General features: G+C 40.7%; 1 protein-coding gene across 1 annotated transcript in view; it reads right to left on the reverse strand.

The window, feature by feature from the left end:
- The window catches only part of ARL13B (ADP ribosylation factor like GTPase 13B), a 50,552-nt gene extending 29,287 nt beyond the window's left edge, over positions 1 to 21,265 (reverse strand). The window contains 3 exon segments of the mRNA XM_060235288.1: positions 14,437 to 14,686; positions 17,628 to 17,698; positions 21,206 to 21,265. Coding sequence (XP_060091271.1) covers positions 14,437 to 14,686; positions 17,628 to 17,698; positions 21,206 to 21,264 — 380 coding nt within the window. The 5' untranslated portion in view covers position 21,265.
- Positions 21,266 to 23,047: the final 1,782 nt, after the last annotated feature.

Here is a 23,047-nt window from a genome sequence, read left to right on the forward strand (position 1 = left end):
GCCACACAGAAATATATTATGCTGCAAACATAACACACAGTGAAGGAACAGAGCTGTTCTTTGTAGTGCACCTTTTCCTCCATGCCATCTGTACAAGTTTTTTTTTTAAATGCACTTTTAAAGGAGATAAGCTACATCAGAGATCTCAGTTGATGCATAAGCTACTTAGCTATAACACAGGTCTCACTGATACACTCAGACACAAAACACATTGGTAGTTTGCTCACCAATGTAGATGCTGTTGCAGAAATAACTTGGAGTGAATGCATCATGCATTTCCCCTAATTTGCATGTGTTAGTCCAAAAGGGTAGAACTCCAGAAGCACCGCTGTTTTTGTCAAACGAAAAGAGTTAACATAGGAAGTAATGTCTTTCTTAGGTAAGAGTTTAGAAGCAAGGTACAATAAACATAAATTAAGGCTACATATATTGAATAATTGCAAACATACTATCCATGGCATATATGGAGACAGCTGAGACCAATTCCAATTCTACGGCCAAGGGATCATATAGTATAAAAACAAAACAGTGTACGTAGACTGGGAGACTTTAGGTATACCCCCAAAACTTTGGCCTACTCAGTGGAATGTTTGACGTCTCCCACTTTGACACTCCTCCCTAAGCCGTTTAAAAAAATGCTTTCAAGTGTATCTAACCAGGGGTCCCCAACTTTTTTGAGCCCGCGAACACCTTTGGAATTCTTTCATGGGGTAGTAGGCACAAATGCTAAATTGCAGATGCAGGAAGCAACACTAACTACAAAATGGCAGTGAGTAATGTTATGCATAACTCTAACAGCAACTCCTTTTAATATGTTTTAATCAGCACTCCCAATCAGATCTCCGAGGCTTAATAAGAAGCCCTGCTGAGCAAAAACCCCGCTGGGTCCCACCCACTTTCTAAACACACTTGGTAGGTGTCAGGAAAGGTGTCAGCAGGCACCATGTTGGGGATCCCTGCCTTGAACTTTAAGAATGCTGTTTTATGGAGTAAGAATAGGAGGGCTGCAGTATAAGGGACACAGGCTAAACGCTCCCTTGATGCATAGAAATAAGTGTAAGGTTATCTGGATCCCAGTCTCAACATTTCTGTGTGTGTACATTTTTGAAAGTTTGATTGATTAAATTTGTGGATTGCCCAATCCCTGCCACAGCAGGGCATATAAAATAGGAAATAGCATAAAAGATCTCTTTAAACAAAAGTCACTGCAAGACTGTTATCAGCTTGTAAATACATTTTGCCACTAAATAAGGCAGAACACAGACTTCTTGCTAGACATTAAAAGCAAACAGCAAATTCAAAGATCCCACATTGTTATTTTGTTACCCTCTGTGACAGGATGCTTTGCACTAAGGTGGCTTTAACTTGCAACCCAAAAAAGTCAAAGTAACCACAATTATTTGGAGGCAAACAGTTGTTGTTTCATCCATGAGACAATTTGTATGCTGTCAGCAACTTTAACACTCTATAGCTGTCATATTACCATATTTCACAAATGCAAATTTAATTCCTTTTAAAAGCTATCTATTTGGCCTTAGAAGAATGCAAGACTAAAGAAACTATTTCCATACTGTTTGTTATGTAAAGTGAAAATCTATTACAAGCATGAGACAAGTGTGAATGCATGCGTGGGAAAGATTAAATTAAACAATGCTGGCAATTTACATATCAGAAAACTTTGAAGAAACAATGTGTTGTAATAACAAAGGAAGAAAACTTTTAAGTGCAGCAGACATGTTAAACTGAAGCAGGCCTAAAAGTGGGATTCAAGTTTCAGTTGAACTCTAGATGGAGTGACCATGGGCATTTTAAGGACAAGAGTGGAACTGCTTTGTTTTGCATGTGCTGATTTTATGGAAGCTTTACTGTGTGTAAAACACTTAAGACATTTTACTCAAAAACAGACCAACTATGATTTATCAGGAATAAAGATTACATTCAGACAACATTTTGAACTAGAGTTGCCAGTTCCCCCTCACCAAAGGAAGGGGATGGGGGGGGGGATAGGGCAGCCAGAGACTGGGAAACTTCTGGAAATCTGGAGTTGGAGCTTGGGGAGGACAGAGACCTCAGTGGGGTACAATGCCATAGAATCCCCCCACCAGAGCATCCATTCTTCCAAGGGGAGCTGATCTTTGTAGTCTGGAGATGAACTGTTAATTTTAGGGGATCCCCAGGTCCCACCTGGAGGCTGGCATCCCTAAGAGTAGCACATATGTACTTAAATGGCAATCTCCCCACAACTAATAAGGGAAACAGCAACTGTAGAGAAAAATGTTTGTGGGGAAAAGCCATTTAAAACGACAAACATTCATAATTGTCTGTAGTAAGAATGTGGCTTAGTTTTTTTTTTAAAAAGGCAAAGCACGAATTGACCGTTCTCACCTGTTCCCTCTCACCCAGGTGATTATTAGAATCAGTAGCATTTGACTAGTAGGTTGCCAAGTAAGTCAGGTTTTTCAAACTAAGCATGTATGGTTAAAATCTTAAGTTATTTTTCTCCAAATGGCTTCTTTAATATCAAATAAACATGTAAAGGTAACGAAAAGAGTAAAAGTCTAGTAGCACCTTAATAACTAACAAAATTTGTGGTAGGGTATGAACTTTCATGAATCACATGTAAAGGTATCTGCAACAGCAGCTATGGCAGAAATGTTCCTTGCAGTCTCCCTGACAGCTGCGGTGGATGCCATGCCTCCAGGGTGGCATCATCTCCCTCTTAGGCATTCCCATCTCCTTCTTTCCCCTGGCCAAGCCATCTCCCTGTAATCACCTTTCCCTGTGCCATCACTCTTGCACCACCACTTCCTTCAGTTCCTCCTCTTCCTTCCAGCCCCGCCCCCCAGCTGGTTTTTAAACTCCTCAGTGGGCCATCCTGCCCTCACCCTCCTGCCGGCATACACCACTCCTAGCCTAGTCACATTTACTCTCAGTCAGGCTGCAGGAGGCCTCTGTCTACCATTCAGGTTGCTAGTCACAATTCAGACATAATACAAAACCCCACTTTATTGCTTTAGATCAGTGTTTCCCATTTGCAGGGTAGTGACCCGGTACCAGGCCATGGAAGCCTCACTACCGGGTCACAAGAAAAGGCAAAGCTAGCCCTGCCCCCAGCAAAGCTAGACTTGCCCCATCTCTGGCCATGGTCACACTTCACCATTAAATCCATCCCTAACCCGTAGCTATTTACCCCACAGTTTTTTTACAACGAATTTCTTGATCAGACATCCCTCCATCCTTCAGTTCTCAGCAGCGTTGATCCCGTCGCTGGTTGATCAAAGGTCTCAACCAGATCTCATTTTTTGAGATGGCATTCCACACTCGCGCAAGCGCAGTACGTGGGATATTACGCTTGGCTTAAAAAAAAAAAGGTGCCAGAAAAGGTGGGCGATCTGCCCCCCCCCCCATTTAAACATCCAGAAAGGAAGGGGAAGCCCAGGAGCTCTCTCTGCTGTCTCTCCACCTGGCGGGGAGACAGCAAAGGTGGGTGATCTTCCTCCCCCCCATTTAAACACCCCACCGTGGTGTTTAAATGGGGGGGGGAGCATGGCAACTCTCTTTGCTGTCTCTCTGCCTGGCGGGGAGACAGCAAAAGTGGGTGATCTTCCTCCCCCCCCCATTTAAACACCCCACCCCCAGCAAGCTGGGTGTATATTTTACTGACCTCGGAAGGTTGGAAGGCTGAGTCAACAATTGCTGGCGCAATGATATCATTTGGAGTGAGCTCTCGCAGGGAAGTGGATGTGCACTTGCGACGAGTCGGCTACAATGGAGCGTTCAAACATAGAAAGTATGTGCGGGAATCATCAGAAGCATTCTTATTCCAGATTTAATGTACTATCAAAAAAGTCCGTGTCTTAGTCGTGGCAGTTCAGGACACGAACGAGCCAACGACCATAGCCAGATGCTGATGTTTGGACAACCGCATAAAATCCGACATGCATCTGGCTTTCATCCATGCCCATCTCATCAGTTTATGTGCGTCTGACCTCGGCCTCGGTATTGTGCAGAGAGGAGCTGGGCTGCCTCTCCTTCCTTCTCCCCCGCTTCCAGTGTTTGAGAGAAAAGCTAGCATCCACTGGAACTTTAGACCCATGAAGTGTTCTTCAAGGGATGAGCTTTCATGTGCCTTGCAGTATGTTCTTTTGGAGAGCTTTCCCTGGGAGGCCTGGGTGGCAAAGAAGGGTGTGTGTGTGTTTTTTAAGCCGGGACGGTGTGTGTGGGGGGAGTGGGCATTCCAGTAGCTATTTTTTTTTTACCAAACAACCCCTGGGCAGAATTTTTGCTGGCTGGGGTCATCTGATGGTGAGGAAGGTTTTTTTCTTCTTTGCCTTTCTTTCTTTCCCTGCAAGTGATGCTCTGTCTGTATTCTTGGTGCTGGGAGGGGGGGGGGAAGCAACAGTGGGAGGGCTTCTGGTGCCCTGGCCCCACTGGTGGACATTCTGGTGCTTTTGGGGCATTGTATGAGGGAATTTTGGACTGATCCAACATGGCTCCTCTTATGTTTATGTTCCTTCTTTCCATGATTTTTTTTCTTCTCCTTTCCTTCCATTTCATTCTTTCCCTTTCCTTCCTTCCTTCCTTCCTTCCTTCCTTCCTTCCTTCCTTCCTTCCTTCCTTCCTTCCTTCCTTCCTTCCTTCCTTCCTTCCTTCCTTCCTTCCTTCCTTCCTTCCATTTTTACTGGATGAAACTTTTCTATTCATCATATTTATGTTGCAGACATAGGAGCTCTGCCAATGAAACGTTGGCACCCCCATTTGTAGCCAGGTGGCCTTCTATGAGATTTCTGTGTGAGTGAGTGAGAGTGTGGCAGAAAGAGATTATTGGAGATTACTGCGGTATATCTCAACAGCACTTGAAGAGATGGTACTATGAGCTTGGCACCATTTTACTGGTCCTTCTTTTAACAGCTGTCTGACACCAAAATTAAACTCCTCCTGTAGATATTAAAAAAGGATGAAAGTAGTTCACTGGCTAAGTATCTGCACAACAGGTTGCTTTTAAAGGCATGGGAAACACAGCCAGTAAAAAGCTGCAAGTCCCTCATAAATATCCTGTTTGGGATAACTGCAGAAAAGCTTGTATAAATTTCATATAACTTGAAATTAATTCATTAATTGCAGTATGATTCTCTGCTACCTTTCACAGCAATTCCCCAATGTTTCAGCCAAAAAAAGTATGAAAATAGCTGTCGAAAGATTTTCTTGAAACCAAGCAAGATTGCTTGTAGCTTGAGACAGGGTTCCAGTAGTAGTAGCTGAAGGAAGGGCCTACTAAATGCATCAACATATTTTGAGGTAGAGCAGCTGTCAGGGTCCAGTGTGGGTGGTACACAGTGCTGGCATTCCTGATGGCAATGGCAACAGCACTCCCAACTGCATACACTGGCCAGTGCTGTTGAGGAAGAGATGTGTACGTGGTGCAGGCAATTCAACATGGGCATTAGGAGTGCTTGCAAGCTGGAGAAGAATACACAAACAGCAGGTGTGGGGGTGAAAAGAGAGGACCGCACACTTTCCACCCCCATTTTGGCTCAGCATGAGTTTCAGAGAGATTTTTCTGAAAATGAATTTACTTCCAAAGAAAAGGCAGGTTTGGGGGAGTGCCCTGTAAGTGACATCACAGAAAAAAAAGTGGAGTTTTGGTTCAGTGTGCTCCGGAAGTGACATCACTTGGTCCTTGACACCACAGGAAATGACATAATTTCTGTCTCCTGGCTCCACCCCCCAAAGTCTACTGGCTCCACTCCAAAATTTTAGTGGGTCATGAAGGAGAAGTGTAAAAATAACCAGGCCATGGGTAAGAAAAGTTTGGGAAACCCTGTTTTAGATTATGAAACCATTGTTCAGCTAAGAAACATTCAACACCTAAAGTACTTCATTGTCTCACTTGTGTTCATTCCTCTTAGCCACACACTTTTATTAGAAGTCACTGAGACAACCCTAACCTGGAAAGCCCAGGAAAGTCCAATCTTGTCAGATCTCAGAAGCTAAGCAGGGTGACCCTGGTATGTATTTGGAAGGAAGACCTCCAGAGAATACCAGGAGTCGGGAGGCAGAGGCAGGTTATCAAACCACTTCTCTGACTGTCCTCCATGCCCCAGTAGTTGCCAGAGGTCACCATGACTTCAGGCATGGGCACAAACTCACACACAATGCAACAACAAAAAAGTCACTGAGTCAGAAAACAAACCTGCAGGGAATATACAAAAGCAAGACTCTAGACAAGGCCATTCTGAGCACTGAACCATTTTTGAGCATACAGCATAGGCATGTACTGGATCACGGCACTGAGAGGAAGTATTGCTGTTAAAAAGCAGCTGACAAAAGTACTTTTGTCACCACAGCACCCCAGTGAGGTAAATTTAGGCTGAAGGATGGTGACTACTTCAAGGACATTCAATAAGGAGGGAGCTGAACTCAGGGCTTCCCAGTCCCGTTTCAGCAAACTTTCCAGGATACATCATTCTGACTCTGCTCCTCTGTCTAGTATTTGTGAAATTCCACCTATACAGTCTCTTTATTTGTTTCTGATCTGGATGCCTTGAAGGCTAATCCTTCATCCAAGCATCAGCAGATCCTGTACAAAGGGATAGGGAGGCTGGGGCACAGAATCGCTGCTAGCCTTATTTATATTACAAGCAGCAACATTCTATCTACCTTCCTAACACATTTTAATCCTGACTTTCATCTAAGGAGGCATACACAGTCCTTCTTCCTAATTTTAACCTCACAACCACAATGTATATGTTCATTAGAGAGATCTGAAAATGTGTTACTAGCCAAAGTCATTTAGTGAGCTTAATAGTTGAAGTTGAGTTGAAGCCTGGGTTCCCTGGTCATCGTTCAAAGCTGAACTACTTTCCCAAATGCTTCTTTTCCAAAAGTTTTCCCACCTGTGGCTTTTTAAAACTGAAAAGTTTTAAACTGTGTTCTGAATGTCTCTCAATTATTTTTGTTCCTGGACAGGCTGAACCCAGGAAGCATGTAATCATATCAGCAGTTATGACATTCTGAACTACTCCATCATTACAAAAGAAAGGAAGGCACAGAGTTTTCAGGAATCCATTTGCTGCTTTACAAAAGAAATATGTCCACCAAGCAACCACAAGACTGCTTTCTAGCCTCCATACCTGCTTTTCATATAGAACAGTTCCACTTATTTTATAACAGATCCAAGTGGGTAGCCATGTTGGTCTGAAGCAGTAGAACAAAGTTTGAATTTCAGTGGCACCTTTAAGACCAACATTTTATTCAGGGTATAAGCTTTTGTGTGCACATGAAAGCTTATACCTTTTATAAAACTCTGCTGGTCTTAAAGGTGCCACTCAGTTCAAAATTTGCTTTATTTTAGAACAAAATCTCCAGATTGAAAAACACTGGAATACTACATAGAACTGCTAGTATATTTGTTCCATGTAGTGTCACAAACTAGGCGAGGTGCTACTGAGCTAGCAAGTTTAAAAAAAAAAAGTTTCACTATACAAGATAGCACAGTTTCACTGTACCAGACAGAACAGACTAGTGTTCCAAGCTCCAGGTAGTAGCTGGAAAAATTCTGGGATTACAACTGATCTCCAGTCAACAGAGATCAGTTCACCTAGAGAAAATGGCCACTTGGAAGGTGGATTCTATGGCCTTGTACCCCCTCCCACCCCCAAAATCTCCAGGCATTTCCCAACCTGGAGCTGACAACACTAGCACAGATTCATACCGAACAATGAAAACAAACCATGTAGCATAAAGAAAGCTATAATCACCAACAACTCAGAGAAATTCTTAGCAGCTGACAGAAATCTAAATGGGTTCTGTAAGCAGTTTAAATATTATTATGGTTACAACTGGCTTCAGCTTAATTCAGCTTTAGCGCAACTCAAAGTATAAAAATACTGATTATCTCAATTATTTCATTTTTTTAAAACCCTTTGGTTTGGAATCACTTCATTACCATCTACATAAAAAGAAAGGAAAGGGTAGCCCCCTGTGCAAGCGCCAGTTGTTTCCAACTCTAAGGTATTTTTTAAACATTACAGCACGGGCATGGGAAGAGCTTTTCTGTGGATAAATCCAAAGATGGTGCGGTAAAATTTAAAGAGCTGTCACCATAAAGATGTCATCAGTTGTGTGAGTTCTCACAGCTCTAAAATTACAATTGGGTAAAAAAAGAAAAAGGAGCATTCTTGTACTATTATTTCTGTCGAGGTTGTGGGAGGACCTTAAATATTCTAGTAACACTACCACTGGATGAAACTACATAAAAGCAGTTTTGAAGGGTGGACTTTAAGCATTGTACCCCACTAGGGTCACTGACTTTTCTAAGCTCCTCCATCCCCAAATTTCCTGGAGTCTCCCAAACTGGATCTGGCCACCATATCGCCCCATCTCCCATTGGTGGCCAGAGGGCGCCTGGCACCCCTATTGCCAACAGATGACTTTCTCAAAAACCTACATAAAGAACAAGTGGAGGGAATGACCAGCAAATTCTGATCCATTTAAGCTTTTCAGGTAAATTCTCATAATTAAATGTCTGGGAACCATTAAGCTAACAAATGCAGCACTGCAACAGTACTCGAGGTATTAATTAAGCTTCCTAGTCTATCATAAATACATAGTATCTTTTCCCTCCCTCTGCTCATTGTTCATGTGTCAACTAGGAATAGGTTTAAACCTCTTCACTCAAAGCAGCTACTTGATATTCCAGAATATCGTCATATACATATCTCTGCGTGTTCCTGATTTTGCAGAGTGTGACACTGGGTGTAGAATTTGCTTTTTAAAAAAAATTAATTTAAAAAATTTCTAGTCTTCATAGGTTTTAAAGTTAAATTTGAAGGTGCACAAGTAGACCAAAGAAAAGTCAGATAAGAGAACTGCAAAATCAGTTTAAGACTGACAAGACTCAAAGATACATCAGGACATGTTTCACAGTCTAAAATTTTAAACAAGTTTGTTTCCATCTGGTGGGGTGTGTTACCAGCCCAGTTGTTCCCAACTGCATCACGATTGCAGAATAAAACAAAACTTCAGAAGAAAATGCCATTTCTGAAATCAGAAAAGGCTAAGGCTGAGTTTATTTGAACAAATAGGGAGGGAATGAATTTCCCATTCATAAGTAAACACTGGACATTTTCGTTGGCAAAAATATGTAGTACAGCACTTGAAGATTCATAAATAGATCTTGGAATAGCATCATATTTCCCACCTGCAGCTAGCTGATAACAGTGTTATGGCCCTTATTTACAAGACCTCTCAAACCAAGCAGGTCAACACTAATATCCAGTTATACACAAGATTAGAACATTTGCCAAGAAAATAACATACACTTGTGTCAATAAAAAAATGAGAAATTACAAATACATTACTTTGTGCTATGGAGCCACATCTCACATATGACTTCTTCACATGTAGTGTTTTTAATGTGTGAAGAAATAAAGTTTGGTATTTTAAAGATACATTTAAAGCTGTGTACAGCACATGGTTCTCATATTCAACCACTGATCTTCAAAGCAAGCTTCATTAAGAGGACCTTGTTCATACACTGCATGAATATAACAGATGTGCTTTTAAAAGATGGCTTTAAAAAGATTACTAGTTTAAAGTACACAGTCAATAATACAGCAATGTAAGTAATTAGCATATCTAAGGCTCAAGAGAGCTTATGATAAATAAGAAAGAATGAAGATAGGGCTGCCCAACATGCTGTACTGCTCACTTCTTAGTTCTAAAACTGGAAACTATTTCCATGGGTGCCAGTGATCAAAGTAACCGTTTGTAAATTAGATCAAAATCATAATATATCCTGTATTAATATGTGAAACTAACATTGCAAGATGTTACTGCCAAGCCAGGACAAACTAGAGGGGCAAAGTCAATAAGACTTGAATTAAAAACTGTTTGCACCCAGATCATATTAACTAAAGCTATCAAAGGTATTTATACTCAATAATTTGTTTCATTCACTGATCAGATCTAGTTTCCTCCAATTCTTCTACACAAGATGAAAAGAGACAAAATGGATCTTCATTACTTTGAATACTTGTTAGTGATTTGTAAAGAAACACTGATTTGTATACTATCAAATTCAACACATAAATATACAGACAGATTAGGTACATGTGCTCTGTAGGGTAGATAAGGCTGATAACGTAACAACAACGTAACAACAAGCTGAAGGTCACAACTTCATTTCAAAACTTGAAAACCAACATGGTTTGGTAGCTAAAGTGTGAGACTAGGATCTGGGAGATCCAGTTTTGAATCCTCAGTATGTTATGGAAGCCTGATTAGTAACCTTAGTCAGTTACACACTCTCAGCCTAACCTATAGGTTACGGAAAAGTTATGAATCACCAGCTTTCCCATATTATATTTTTCAGTGGAAAATTTTACACTCCACATATTTAGATTAGGTTGTTCATCTATGTTTGTCAGGGCTGGTGTGCTGCAAATCAGTCATGTTAGATGAGCTAGATGTGGGATATGAAACATGGACAAACTCATGCTTTTTCAAGGTCTAGGCTTGTTCATGGTGTATTTGCCTCCTTTTGTCAACACTGATGTTTTGCTAACACAATTTAAATATTAAAATTATTTAAATAAGAAAATTTACAATTCAGTTTTTCCTGGAAAACCCACCTCACTGTCACTTTTGGTCCCCCTGGGGAGAAAAAGTGAGTCATATGTGAAGAAAATAACATAAAACTCAGCCCACCCCAAATCTTTCAATTGGTGCTGAAAATAATTTCAGTAGCTCAAATCACAACAATTCCTAGAATTCCCTTCATCAAAATATAATTAACCAACACATTGTATGTTGATTTATCACTAGAAAGCATGGAAGTAATAAGTTTCCAAAATATGTTTATTCAAGATTAATTTTTAAAAAGAAAGAAAATGCATATACAGATCATTGGTCTTCAACAGGTGGGCTGGAACCAGACAGGTCTGGCCTGAGGGCGCATGGTGCCCCAGGCAGCCTCAATGCCCACCCCCCCATGCCATGCACCCCGCTCCATAGTGCCTCCCCCTCCCACCCACCCTCCCAATTTTTCCGCCCAGGGAACTGGCAGCAAAGCGCTGGCTCCCAGGACTCTTACAAGTGCCCCCCTCCCCTGCTGATCGGCGGGAAAAGCTGCAGGGAGGCCATAGCTCTCCGGACGTTCAGCGCTGGGGTGGGGGCAGCAGGAAAAACCAGCAAGCCTCTGAAAAAGCAGCTGCCGCTGCTTCCTCCCCACTTCTCTCCCACATGACTCGCACCCCTCCCAGGGCGCCGCGGTGCCCGCCTGTCCCCTCCTTCCCTTCCCCTCGCAGGCGGTGGCGGGCAGAGGAGGCAGGCAAACTAGGTGCTTGCCTGGGGCACCGGGAGGGCAGGGGAGCCCAATTCAGTGCCCCCACCCTCCTGGCACCCTAGGCAACCGCCTACTTTGCCTAGTGGGCAAGCTGGCCCTGGAAGCAGAAGTAGCTGCATGTAAACCTAAAGGGGGGTTATCACATTAGTGAGAGTACCACATTTTATCCCGTCCCTTTAGAAGAAGCCAGAAAGAACTGAAGATTTTAAAAAGGGAGAGAGCAAGGAAGATGATTAGATGCAAAGGAGAACATAGAACTTTACATTTAATCATTTCTGCAGAACAAACTTGCACTTAATTGAACTCATTTCCTTCTATTTATAGATCCAGGTGGGTAGCCACGTTGGTGTGAAGCAAGAGCACAGACTTCAATGGCACCTTTAAGACCAACAAAGTTTTATTCGGGGTGTCAGCTTTCATGTGCAAGCACACTTCCTCAGACAGAATGAAACAGAAACAGAAATAACAATCTTACAAGGTGGGCAGTATGCTATTCCTGACTCTAGGCTTGCAGCATACACCCTGAATAAAATGTTGTTGTTCTTAAAGATGCCACTGGACTATAACTTTGCTCTATCCCATCTATTTAATCAAGCTAGAAAGGAGAGAGTCAAGTCAGACAGACACATATGTGAGGCCCCTGTTGTTGTTTTGGATTAAAGGTTGGTCCCGAATGCAGCAGATACAGTAAACATTAGACCTTCAGAAACTCAGTATTTAGTGCAAACATTCCTTATCATCATGCCATTTATCTGTCAAGATCTTAAACTTTAGGGTCTATTATAGGCAGACTCCTTACATGGCATTCATCAGTTTCAGAATACTCTAAGGTCTTCAAAGTGGCATAGATGCCTGTGAACCATTAAGGTTTCTTTCTGTGGTTCATATTACCTAAGAACGCATCATAAGCCTGACAAAAGACTGACTACTGTTTACATGTCAGAATCCTTTCCCTTAACTACACAGTTAACACTGTGTTCTAATTGTTTTAAGTCAGTTAAAAAAAATGTTGGAAGAGAAGCATAAACAAACAACAGACAGCATCTACGCTGTAAGACAAATCCAGTCCCTACCATTGTTGCATCTCAAAAATGGATCAAAGTATGACTACATATTAGGGTTGCCAATCCCCATGTGGGGGCAGGGGATCCCCCGGTTTGGAGGCCCTCCCCCCGCTTCAGGGTCATCAGAAAGCGGGGGGAGGGGAGGGAAATGTCTGCTGGGAACTCTATTATTCCCTATGGAGATTTATTCCCATAGAAAATAATAGAGAATTGATCCGTGGGTATCTGGGGCTCTGGGGGGGGGCTGTTTTTGGTGGTAGAGGCACCAAATTTTCAGTATAGCATCTAGTACCTCTCCCCAAAATACCCCCCAAATTTCAAAACGATTGGACAATAGGGTCCAATTCTATGAGCCCCAAAAGAAGGTGCCCCTATCCTTCATTATTTTCTATGGAAGGAATGCATTGAAAAGGTGTGCGGTCCCTTTAAAAGTGATGGCCAGCACTCCCCTTGGAGTTTAATTATTCTTTTCACAGCCTTGATCTTGGCTCCACCCCTCATGTCTCCTGGCTCCACCCCCAAAGTCCCCAGATATTTCTTGAATTGGACTTGGCAACCCTACTACATATATAAAGATATATATGCTGTTATCACAAGATACATTGTACTGGGAAAGGAAAAGACAGTATTGAATTGTATTTATGAACAGTACTGAATGGTATATATGAACATACTTTTATTTATTTACAGCAATTTTACACCACCACTCCTCATGCTTGAGGTGGCGCATAATGAAACAAAAATATAACAAACCATATCAATAAAAGAATCCAAGTTTTAAAAAAGTCCATTAAAAGACCCATTGACAGCAATTCATGGCACACAAAATGGAGCAGTCTAAAATGATACTGATGCAATCAGAAATTTCATTGTGGCACCTATTATGGCACCTATTATTTTCAGCAGTAATTTTTACTGTAGTGTCTCCCAGCAATAGGGATGAACCACATTTCTGCAGCTCATTTCAGTTCATGGCCAAGCCACAAACCAATACAGACTGGGAGGTTGGTTTGTGAACTGAACCACTTTTCACAGGGAGCAGGGATTTCCCTGTGAAAATAGAAGAATGATAGAAAGCCAAAAACAGGGATCACAAACCACATACAGTCTCACTTTGGAAATTTTTAATTCATGTTTGCTATCAGTAAACACAAAAATATATGACCTTCAGAGAGATTCAAATATTATTCTATTTACAGTCAGTGAAAACCTCACACTTTCAGAAAGTATTCTTTACTTTTCTCCAGCCAGCTGCTCAAGCATTGTAGGCAACAGGAGCTGGGGAACAGGGGATCCACCACTGCCAGTAGGTACATGGTGGCATTAGGCATAGTTCTGCCACAGTTGCTCTTTTGGCTTTAATGGGAAAGTAAAATATATGTATAAAGATGACAGGATAAAACTGGGAAGGAAGAACCATATATATCACCAAGATCCTTGGAAAATGCGCAAGATAAAAATTTACTATACAGAAATATATAAATCACACTGAAATCAATGGGATTTTTAAGTGCATTATGTTTGCTGCTATCCTACTATTGTGCGCACATTTTTTTGTAATACAATTAGATCTGTAGACACACTTGACTGTTGTGAAATCCATTGGGACTATTATACTTCTGAGAAACTTCATCCTTCTGAAAATGCATCGCTTGCACCCTCTTGTGTCAAAAATGTGTACCTCATTAATACTTATAAATCAGCAAAGTTTAATGCTGTTCTTATGAAGTGTTTAATGTTTCATTTGATAAAACAATGCTACTGAAAGTAGTACTAGAAAATAAGAACAAAAAGTGAATGTCACAGTCATTATAGTGATGTTTCCATAGCGAGTCATTCTGCAAGAATGATCCTATAATTTCCAATTAAATTCATTAATATATTTTAATTTCTCTGATATGATTCTCAGGAAAAAATATTCAACTTCTAAGACAGCTTAAAAAAAAGATGTTTCACAAAATCTAAATGTTTAAGAAAAATATTTATTAATGTATAGATTAGTAGTTAATTAAAAATGTTACTTACACTAATACAGGTTTCCCTGATATCTTCGGATGCTTTAGAACTTCTGACATGGTCTCTTTTGTCTCTTCCATTCTCTCCAAATCACAGGAATCCACAACAAATATCACCCCATAGGATTCAGAATATTAATTCTTCCAAATACCCCAGATTCGCTTTCTGCCTCCCAAGTCAAATAAGGTGACTTCAAAATGTCCTTGTTTAAGGTCAATTTTAGAAAAGCCGACTGTTGGAGCCACATCCTCAGGAGATTCTGGGAAAAACCCCAACAAAACAAATTCTGAGAAGTCACAATTTATAACCTTATATCCAAAGAAAGTTAAAAATCATTGTTTCTATGATGCATCATCACTAATAGTCAAAGCTCCCTTTGACTAATACCATTGACTACTAAAGGCACTTCTGTTCACACCGCAGACGGGAGAGCAAATCTATTTTTTAGTCTCCCATTCCTCCTCTTGCCAGACATTACACCATTAGAGTAACTCAAATACTAGGATCAGCTTTATGAAGGGTGCAGGAAGATGCAGCAGCAAAGTTAACAGAGCTCAGCTTATGGTAATGGAATTGGTCTCATAATTAATTATATAATAAAAGGAGCTTTGACTATCAAAAGCTTATACCCCCAAAATCCTCATAATGTCTAAGGTGGTACTGGACTCAAATCTAGCTGTTGTACTGCAGACCTACACAAATACTCTCTGAAATCAGGGGTGTCAAATGTTAGGGTGTCAACCCTAACCCGCTAGCAAGTCTGCTTCCTTCTCCCCTTTACTTCTTTCTGTGTTACAGCTTGCTTTGCCAGGATTTCTCAATTGCACAGAAGCTACAGAGCAAAGCCTCTATTTTCCCCACTGGCTGAGGCTCCTCTGTTGGGGAGGAAGGGGGGGGGGAGATATTTGTTTTGATACTGACCAAGAGTGCTAATACTTTAAGCATGTTTTATTTTAGAGGGTTTTTTTAAAAAAAAATTAATTGTGTTTGTCTATGTCCTTTATAAAGTTTATATCTCCGCTACCTGGCATTACATTTTCTAACAGACATGATCCAGCCCAACAAGATCTCGTTTATGTCAGATCAGGCCCTCATAACAAATTAGTTTGACACCCCTGCTCTGAAATGATAGTTCAGAATGGGCTGAAAGCACTTGGGTTGAGTATAAGAACATTTAGTTGTGGTATTTTACATGATTTAAAAAAATAAAATAGAAGGTGCTGAACACATTAACTATATAATGGTCTGGCTTTTTATGAATTACAACCTAACCAACCATGACCCTTAATACAAAGTAGTAGAAATTTAAAACAATTTAAGATGTCATCTTGCCATACAACAAGGCATTATTTTAATAAGTATATAAACCATATGAAGATCATATGCAAAGTACTAGAATAAATGTTATGAAAAAGATAGTGAGGAAAAGTGCATGTACCACTGCTTTTGTATGCAGATGATACTTTGTTATTTTCCCTTTCAGAAATAGGGATGAAAAGGATGTTATCTCACTTTTTAGACTTGTGAATTGAATAAACTGACCTTAAATTTTGATAAATCTAAAATCATGGCTTTTGGGGAAACCTGGAAACCTGTCAAGTGGAATATAAGAGGGAACGGGATTGAACAGGTCAAAAGCTTTATATACCTAGGAGTCTATTTCCACCATAGAGCTCAATGGGTTACCCACAAAAAAGAAGTGATGAAATCTGTGAATTGTAACATACTTGCAATCACTCATTTCTATTATACTAAGGGAAATCAATACATTAGAGTTTTTAACCACAAAATCAGCGCTAAACTGCTTTATGGTATTCCAATCTGGATCACAGCCTGGGGAAGGCAATGTCAAAACACCCTGTAACAAAAAGTCTGCCAAAAAATGTTATATGACATCACCCCATAGATCAGTAACGACTCGGTGCTTGCACAAGGAACTACCTTTACCTTTTCTACAAAGAGAGATACAGACGATCTGTACAGAAGATATAGATCAATAGAATCACACTTTGTTATACACACACAATTTCCATCTTGGATTATTTTCTTAATTATGTCCTAGGTCAAGGTCATCAAAAAAGGTGCATCTACAACATCAATTTTTATTTAAAATTTACTGATATATACTCATTACGGGGTTTCAGAAAATAGTTTCAGCACAGACTGCAAGGAGAACCATTGATTTTCTATCAAATGTTAAAAAGTGAAATACCTCATTAACCCAAAATACTATATTTTTCTTGACTACAGTTCAAACAATTCTATATCTGCAATTGCTCTGACCTCACAAATACTAACAAGTTCTCCATTTTACAACACACAGGATAAATATGACACTTTAAATTCCCAACAAATTGTTTTCCATCCATAAGGATATGCACACTAGTCTTGATTCAGAGGCTCCTGTATGAATGGACCTAGGAGGAGACTGGATTTATACCCTGCCCTTCACTACCCAATGGAGTCTGAGCAGTTTACAATCTCCTTTCCCTTCCTTTCCCCACAACAAAGACCCAGTGAGGTAGGTGGAGCTGAGAGAGCTCTGGCAGAAACTGCTCTTGAGAAGAACAGCTCTGTGAGAACTTGTGATTGACTGACCATATGTACGGGTGCATGTGGAGGAGTGGGGAATCAAACCCAGTTCTCTCAGATTAGAGTCTTCACACAACCACTACACCAAACTCTGTGCCATGTCAAAGACAAAACTTTGTAGAAAAAGATTTTACTTGCATCCATTACATAATTGTCTCATCCTTATTCACTGGAGTTCAGGGGGGATTCGCTTTTCTATTCTTTCCTCAGAACAACAATGTGAGACTATATGGACAAAAAGACTGTGTGACGGGCACAAGGTCATGCAGTAAAGGCCTAACATCACAACAGAGTTTTATCAGGAATGATCTGACTTAAGTTTTCCAGGTGCAAGGGAGCAAGTTATGCACAGAAAGTGGGCTTAGTTATGCAGAGAAAGCGGGCCTCCTCCTCTTTGCCATTTCCCCAACCTGACATGGCCCTTTGGAGGTGCTACACTGGAACTTCATGATTAAATGGGTCTGTGCTTGCATCTCCCTAGTCCAGTGTTCCAGCCTCATCACACCAGTTCTCTGCAGTTCCACTGGAAAAGTAATACTTTTCAAGAACTTTTTAAAAAGCCCTTTGTAATACCAGATGAGATAGTCCAAAATAAAGATGCAGCTTACCTCCTTGGATTCCTTTCACTGTTGCAGTTTTTCCAGCATTATCAAGACCCACCATGATTAATGTCACCTTCCTTGAATTATACAAAAACAAAAGCACTATTTTCAGACCTTCCCTGAGATGAATGTCACACTATATTTCAGAAACACTTAGAAAGCAGTAGGGAACTGTCACCTCTGAATACTTATGTCTCCATGCTTACAGATGAGAACATATTAAGAAAATCAGAGTTAAGTTCAATCAAATTCTATCACCCCCAAAAATCCTATATTTAACTGGTAATATCTGAGCTTGTAATATACAAGAAGTAACTATATGCATAATGAATTTGTTAGAATACACATCCCTTTATATATAGAACTAGCACATTTTGTAACATTAAATGTTCCTTTACTTCCCCCACCCCATGTAACAGTAAACTAAATTGGAAAGTTTTACTCTAACAAAGCACAACTAGTACTGTCTCTGATTTGCAGATCATCCCCAAACAAAGTACATTGCAGAAGCTCAGTATAGGGCAAATAAACTTTCACTATACAGAACCTTTGCCAAAAGCCCCTGCTTTGATTTCCAAACAGCACTCTTTATTTGTATCTTTCACACCCACTTGCAAAAGCCTAACTGGATATGTTCCAATTTTCTGTTTTTAAAATTCCTTCTGCTTGGCATATTGTCCAAGGAGTTTAGGAGACAACTGGGAATGTTACAAACTGTTCTATTTTCAAACAACCCAATGTTTTTCTCTCTCACTTTATCCCATTCTTATAGGCCCCCTATCCGTGTACCCTTCTTGTTCATTCACACACTTTCTACCACCAGTTTCTTTCCAATCCTTGGTTATCCTTTCCCTGTCCCACATCTCTGTAGGCCTTCTATCATTAATGTTATGTAAGTCATTAGATAAAGTGAAAATAGTCTTGGATCGTCTCCCACTTACTCCAAAACCAAGTCAATCTGCCTGAATGCAATTATCTTCCCTCACAAACAAGACTCTTGTGGCAACTTAAGGCCAAGAAATTCTTATTCTAGCACAGTTTTCTGGTTCTAGAAACGCATGTTCTTCCAACCCCCCCACCCTGGCGGGGGACCCCCAAATTTGCAGCCTCCTCCCCCGCTCTCCAAAAATCCGGAAGCGGGGGTGGGGGGGTAGGAAGAACATGCGTGTAGGCATCATGTAGTTGTAGAGCTCCTGATCCATTTGTAAAATGTGTGCCTTTAAGGCTGCGCAGGAAATAAGAAGGGCTTCTTTGGAAAGGGTCAGTAATAGTTTCCATGGAGAACGGCCCCTCCCTTTCTTTTGCTTTCGTTTTCACAGCAAGTAGAGTTCTGCAGGAAGAAGATCTAGTAAGTATTTGTGTGTGTGTGAGAGAGAGAGGGAGGGGGCAGGCGATTCCCTGGTTTGGAGGCCCTCCCCCCCTTTAGAAAGCATGGGGGGGGAGGGAAATGTCTACTGGGCACTCTATTATTCCCTATGGAGAACAATTCCCATAGGAAATAATAGGGAATTGATCCATGGGTATTGGGGGCTCTTGGGGGGCTATTTTTTGAGGTAGAGGCACCAAATTTTTAGTATAGCATCTTGTGCCTCTCCCCAAAATACCCCCCCAAGTTTCAAAACGATTGGACCAGAGGGTCCAATTCTATGAGCCCCAAAAGATGGTGCCCCTATCCTTAATTATTTCCTATGGAAGAAAGGCATTTAAAAAGGTGTGCTGTCCCTTTTATATGTGATGGCCAGAACTCCCTTGGAGTTTAATTATGCTTGTCACACCCTTGTTCCTGGCTCCACCCCCAAAGTCCCCAGATTTTTCTTTACTTGGACTTGCAACCCTAGTTCTAGCTCCCAAAGGCTTATATTAGAATAAAAATTAAATTAAAATCAAAAATTAAGACGTCACAAAATTCTAGCTTTTTCTGCTGCAATAAACTACCCTTACAATATGTTTCATTCTGGCCTCTTAGGAAGTGCTGGCTGATTATGGTCACAATGAAAGACAATTAGCCCAATTTTGGGTAAGTTGCTGCACTGAAAGGAAATACTAAGGCAGAAGACTAGGTCCAATTTAAGCTCTGGAGCTTGCATGGCAGAAAAGCAACCTGTAAAGTTTCATTTTGTGCTTTGCCACTTGGAGCATGTATCAAGGTGCTAGGAACAGCTGCACTAAAATGTGGTAATTTTTTAAATGCTTTTATTTATTATTTATTTATTATTTTAAATGTATAGCCTGCCCTTTCCCAAATGGGCTCTGGGCAGGTAACAAAATCAAATACATATAATAAAACAATATACAATCTAAAAGCAATATAACAATCTAAAAACAAACTCCAGTTCTGCAGTTGGTAATATCAGTTGCCTCCACTCATTTCATACATCCCCCAGCTGGTATAAGATAAGCTATGTTTAAAAATCTCAGAACATAAAACTTAAAAGTAGTGTTTCAATATGATTTTTAATGTTAACTACTAGTTACGGTCATTAGAAAGGTCACTCTGCACTTACATTCTCCAAGGCCATTTGTTACTTAACATAATCTTAGGCTGAGTTTTGGCAGTTAAACTGGTACAGGAGCTGAGCCTTGGCTCAGATTTAAAGTGTTGGCTAGGTGAGGGGGAAAGGAGGGAGTTAGATACTAGCAAATCTAATTAGATTTTAATCAGCTAATCAAAATACCCAGAACAGTGGCAGCAACATAAATCTATACACACACCTTTTTGGAAGGCAAGGAATCGTCTCCCTTAAGGTCATCCATTCTCCACCTTATTTGGTTTTATTTAAATACAATTCCAGAAGTTGAATGGGTTATGAAGTTTCAGAATTTTGAAAAATAGTTTTAAATCTGTATACAGGGAAGCAGTTATTTGTAATGAATCAATAATTGTTGTGAAATCTTTTTTGCCGAGCTGTGCATCTGGCCATTAAATCTGATTTTGACAAATTTTAGAGACAGTAATGGGGGAAATGTACCCTTGCCAATATATGCCTTAACTATATCCCTCTCCTCCCAAGCAGAGATAGCACAATGTTTCATACAGCTCTTCACCTGAATGTGTCTGAAAAACTGTAACTATGCAGATTTTAACACAAGCATCACAGTTTCTGTTTTGAACCTTCTGCCCCTCTGCCACATTTTTATTGCTGCTTTGCTGTTTTGGGTCATTATTAGGTAGATTTTTTAAAATTTAATTTGGACTGTCAAAATGACTTATAATAAACAACTGCTTGTTGCAAGTTACTCTGAACACTTAAGATGACTAACAATTAACAAGCATCTTTCAGCAAATCTTTTTTAAAAAACAGCTTCTTGAAACAAAACTACCACTTCAACATAGACTAAGATCAAACAGAATTTCAAACAAGGACCAGCTACCATCCATTTGTCTTTTCACTTATACAGCAAAGCATATGTCTTCATTGAAATCAGGAGTTAGAGATTCTAAATATTTTGCTTGTCCTCTACACAGGAATAATTGCAAGAAAATATAGGTTTAGTCTGGGGACATTCTTCACATATAACAGAATCTCTCTGGAAGACCACCAAGATACTGTGGATGAGACCATTCTAAACTTTTTTTAATTTACCTAACAGGTTCCCTCCACTTCTTTAGCCAGTTGCAGCAATTGGCCATCAGACTATACATCACTATGGCCGTTTTCGCACTCACGTTTTACTGGCGCCACGACCATCCTGACGCCGGCGAATCTGCATGGCTTTCGCACCAGAAGCTCCGGCGCTCCCAGAAGCGCCGGCTACTTCCGTCGCTAAGCCAGCGCAAACGGAAATCGCAAAGATGCAGGAAAACGTTTGCGCTGGCTTAGCGACGGAAAGCGCCGGCGCTTCTGGGAGCGCCGGCGCTTCTGTTGCGAAATCCATGCAGATTCGCCGGCGTCAGGAGGGTCGTGGCACCAGTAAAACGTGAGTGCGAAAACACCCTATGCAATAGCCATTCAAAGCACCAAATGATTTACAGATGCAGTATGCCGACAGGTCCTGAAGATGCAGTCAAAGATGTACACCATACAACAAAGCAACTCAGTTGCTGTCTTGTGGCTGTAAGAATGAGAAAAGTTACTGTTAATAACCATGCGTGATCAAGCTTTTTCTTTAGCAACAGGAAAGAGTTCCTTCTATAAACCTGGCCAAACTCTGCCTTGCACTGAGCTTCATTCACACAGATGCACAGCTACCCCAGTGAAAAGTGTTGAGGATTGAGAAATAACATTTACATTATAGCAAACCACAAGTGGAGCACTACAATTTGCATCTGGCCAGATATAGATGTGTTTAAGTAAAGCAACACTCTATCCTCAGTGGAATTAGCAGATGAAATCTTGGAAGGAGGAAGGGTGTGTCTAAAATTTACAAACATGCATTCCTTCTCTGGAAAACTTTTGCATCAGGAATCCATGATTTTCATAACATTTTACAGCACACAGCTAAGATGCATGTACTTTGGGAAGTTTGGAGACCAAATTTCCAAGGACCAGTAATCATAACTACTATCTTAAAAAGCACAGTCATGAAAGATCTCTTATACACACACTACTATTCAGTTAGAAATCAGAAGTGCAAGATTCTTTTAAGATAATTCCTGTGAAATTTTTAATCACAGCCACAAAATCCTTCTGCAAACAACTACTTGGTTTTCTTGTATGGCTCCTTGTGCCACATGGATTATAGTCACTTTAGCCTTCTGAAAGCTGCTTTATACATACATCAAAAAGTAAAACAAAAAACCCCATAAACGCGGCAAACACAAATCCCTTTGTAAGCGCTCTCAACACAGAAATGCGATTGGCTGAAGCTCCCTTCAACAGCCTACAGGCCATCCCCTCTCGCTATGGTATAAATCTCACTGAACTCAACGAGGCTTACTTAAAAGTAACCGAGGCTAGGCTTGGGCTATGTTTCTAGGCTGAACTTGCTGTTTGCATCCCTACACCGAGATATCAGTGCTCTGCAACATACAAACGTACCTCTGTCAGCCAACAATGAGCAAGCTTTTGAGGCGCGCGAGGAACAGTATCCTCACCTGCAACAAACCACCCCCTTACCCAGTTTTTAGCACCAAAGTTGGCGCAGAATAAGCAATGCCAATGTCCAGCAACAGATTTCGGCCACTCTCAGCAGCACAGAGCAGTCCACGGCTCACATCACGGCTCACATCACGGCCAGCCTCACGGCAAGGCCTGCTCTCTTTCAGCCAAAAGTGACCCAAAGCTGCCACGCAGGGCCTTAGATAGATAGATAGATAAATTTATTGTCATTGTTCTCAACAAAAAGAGAGCAACGAAATGAGGTGCTCTTCCACAAAACATACCTACACATCAAACACACATATTCATACCATTTAAATACATCTAAAACCATTTAAACCATTTAAATACATCTAAAACAGATAAACTTTCATAAAACCATTAAAA

Source organism: Heteronotia binoei, chromosome 3 (genome assembly GCF_032191835.1).
Source record: "Heteronotia binoei isolate CCM8104 ecotype False Entrance Well chromosome 3, APGP_CSIRO_Hbin_v1, whole genome shotgun sequence".
NCBI classification, from domain to species: Eukaryota; Metazoa; Chordata; class Lepidosauria; order Squamata; family Gekkonidae; genus Heteronotia; species Heteronotia binoei.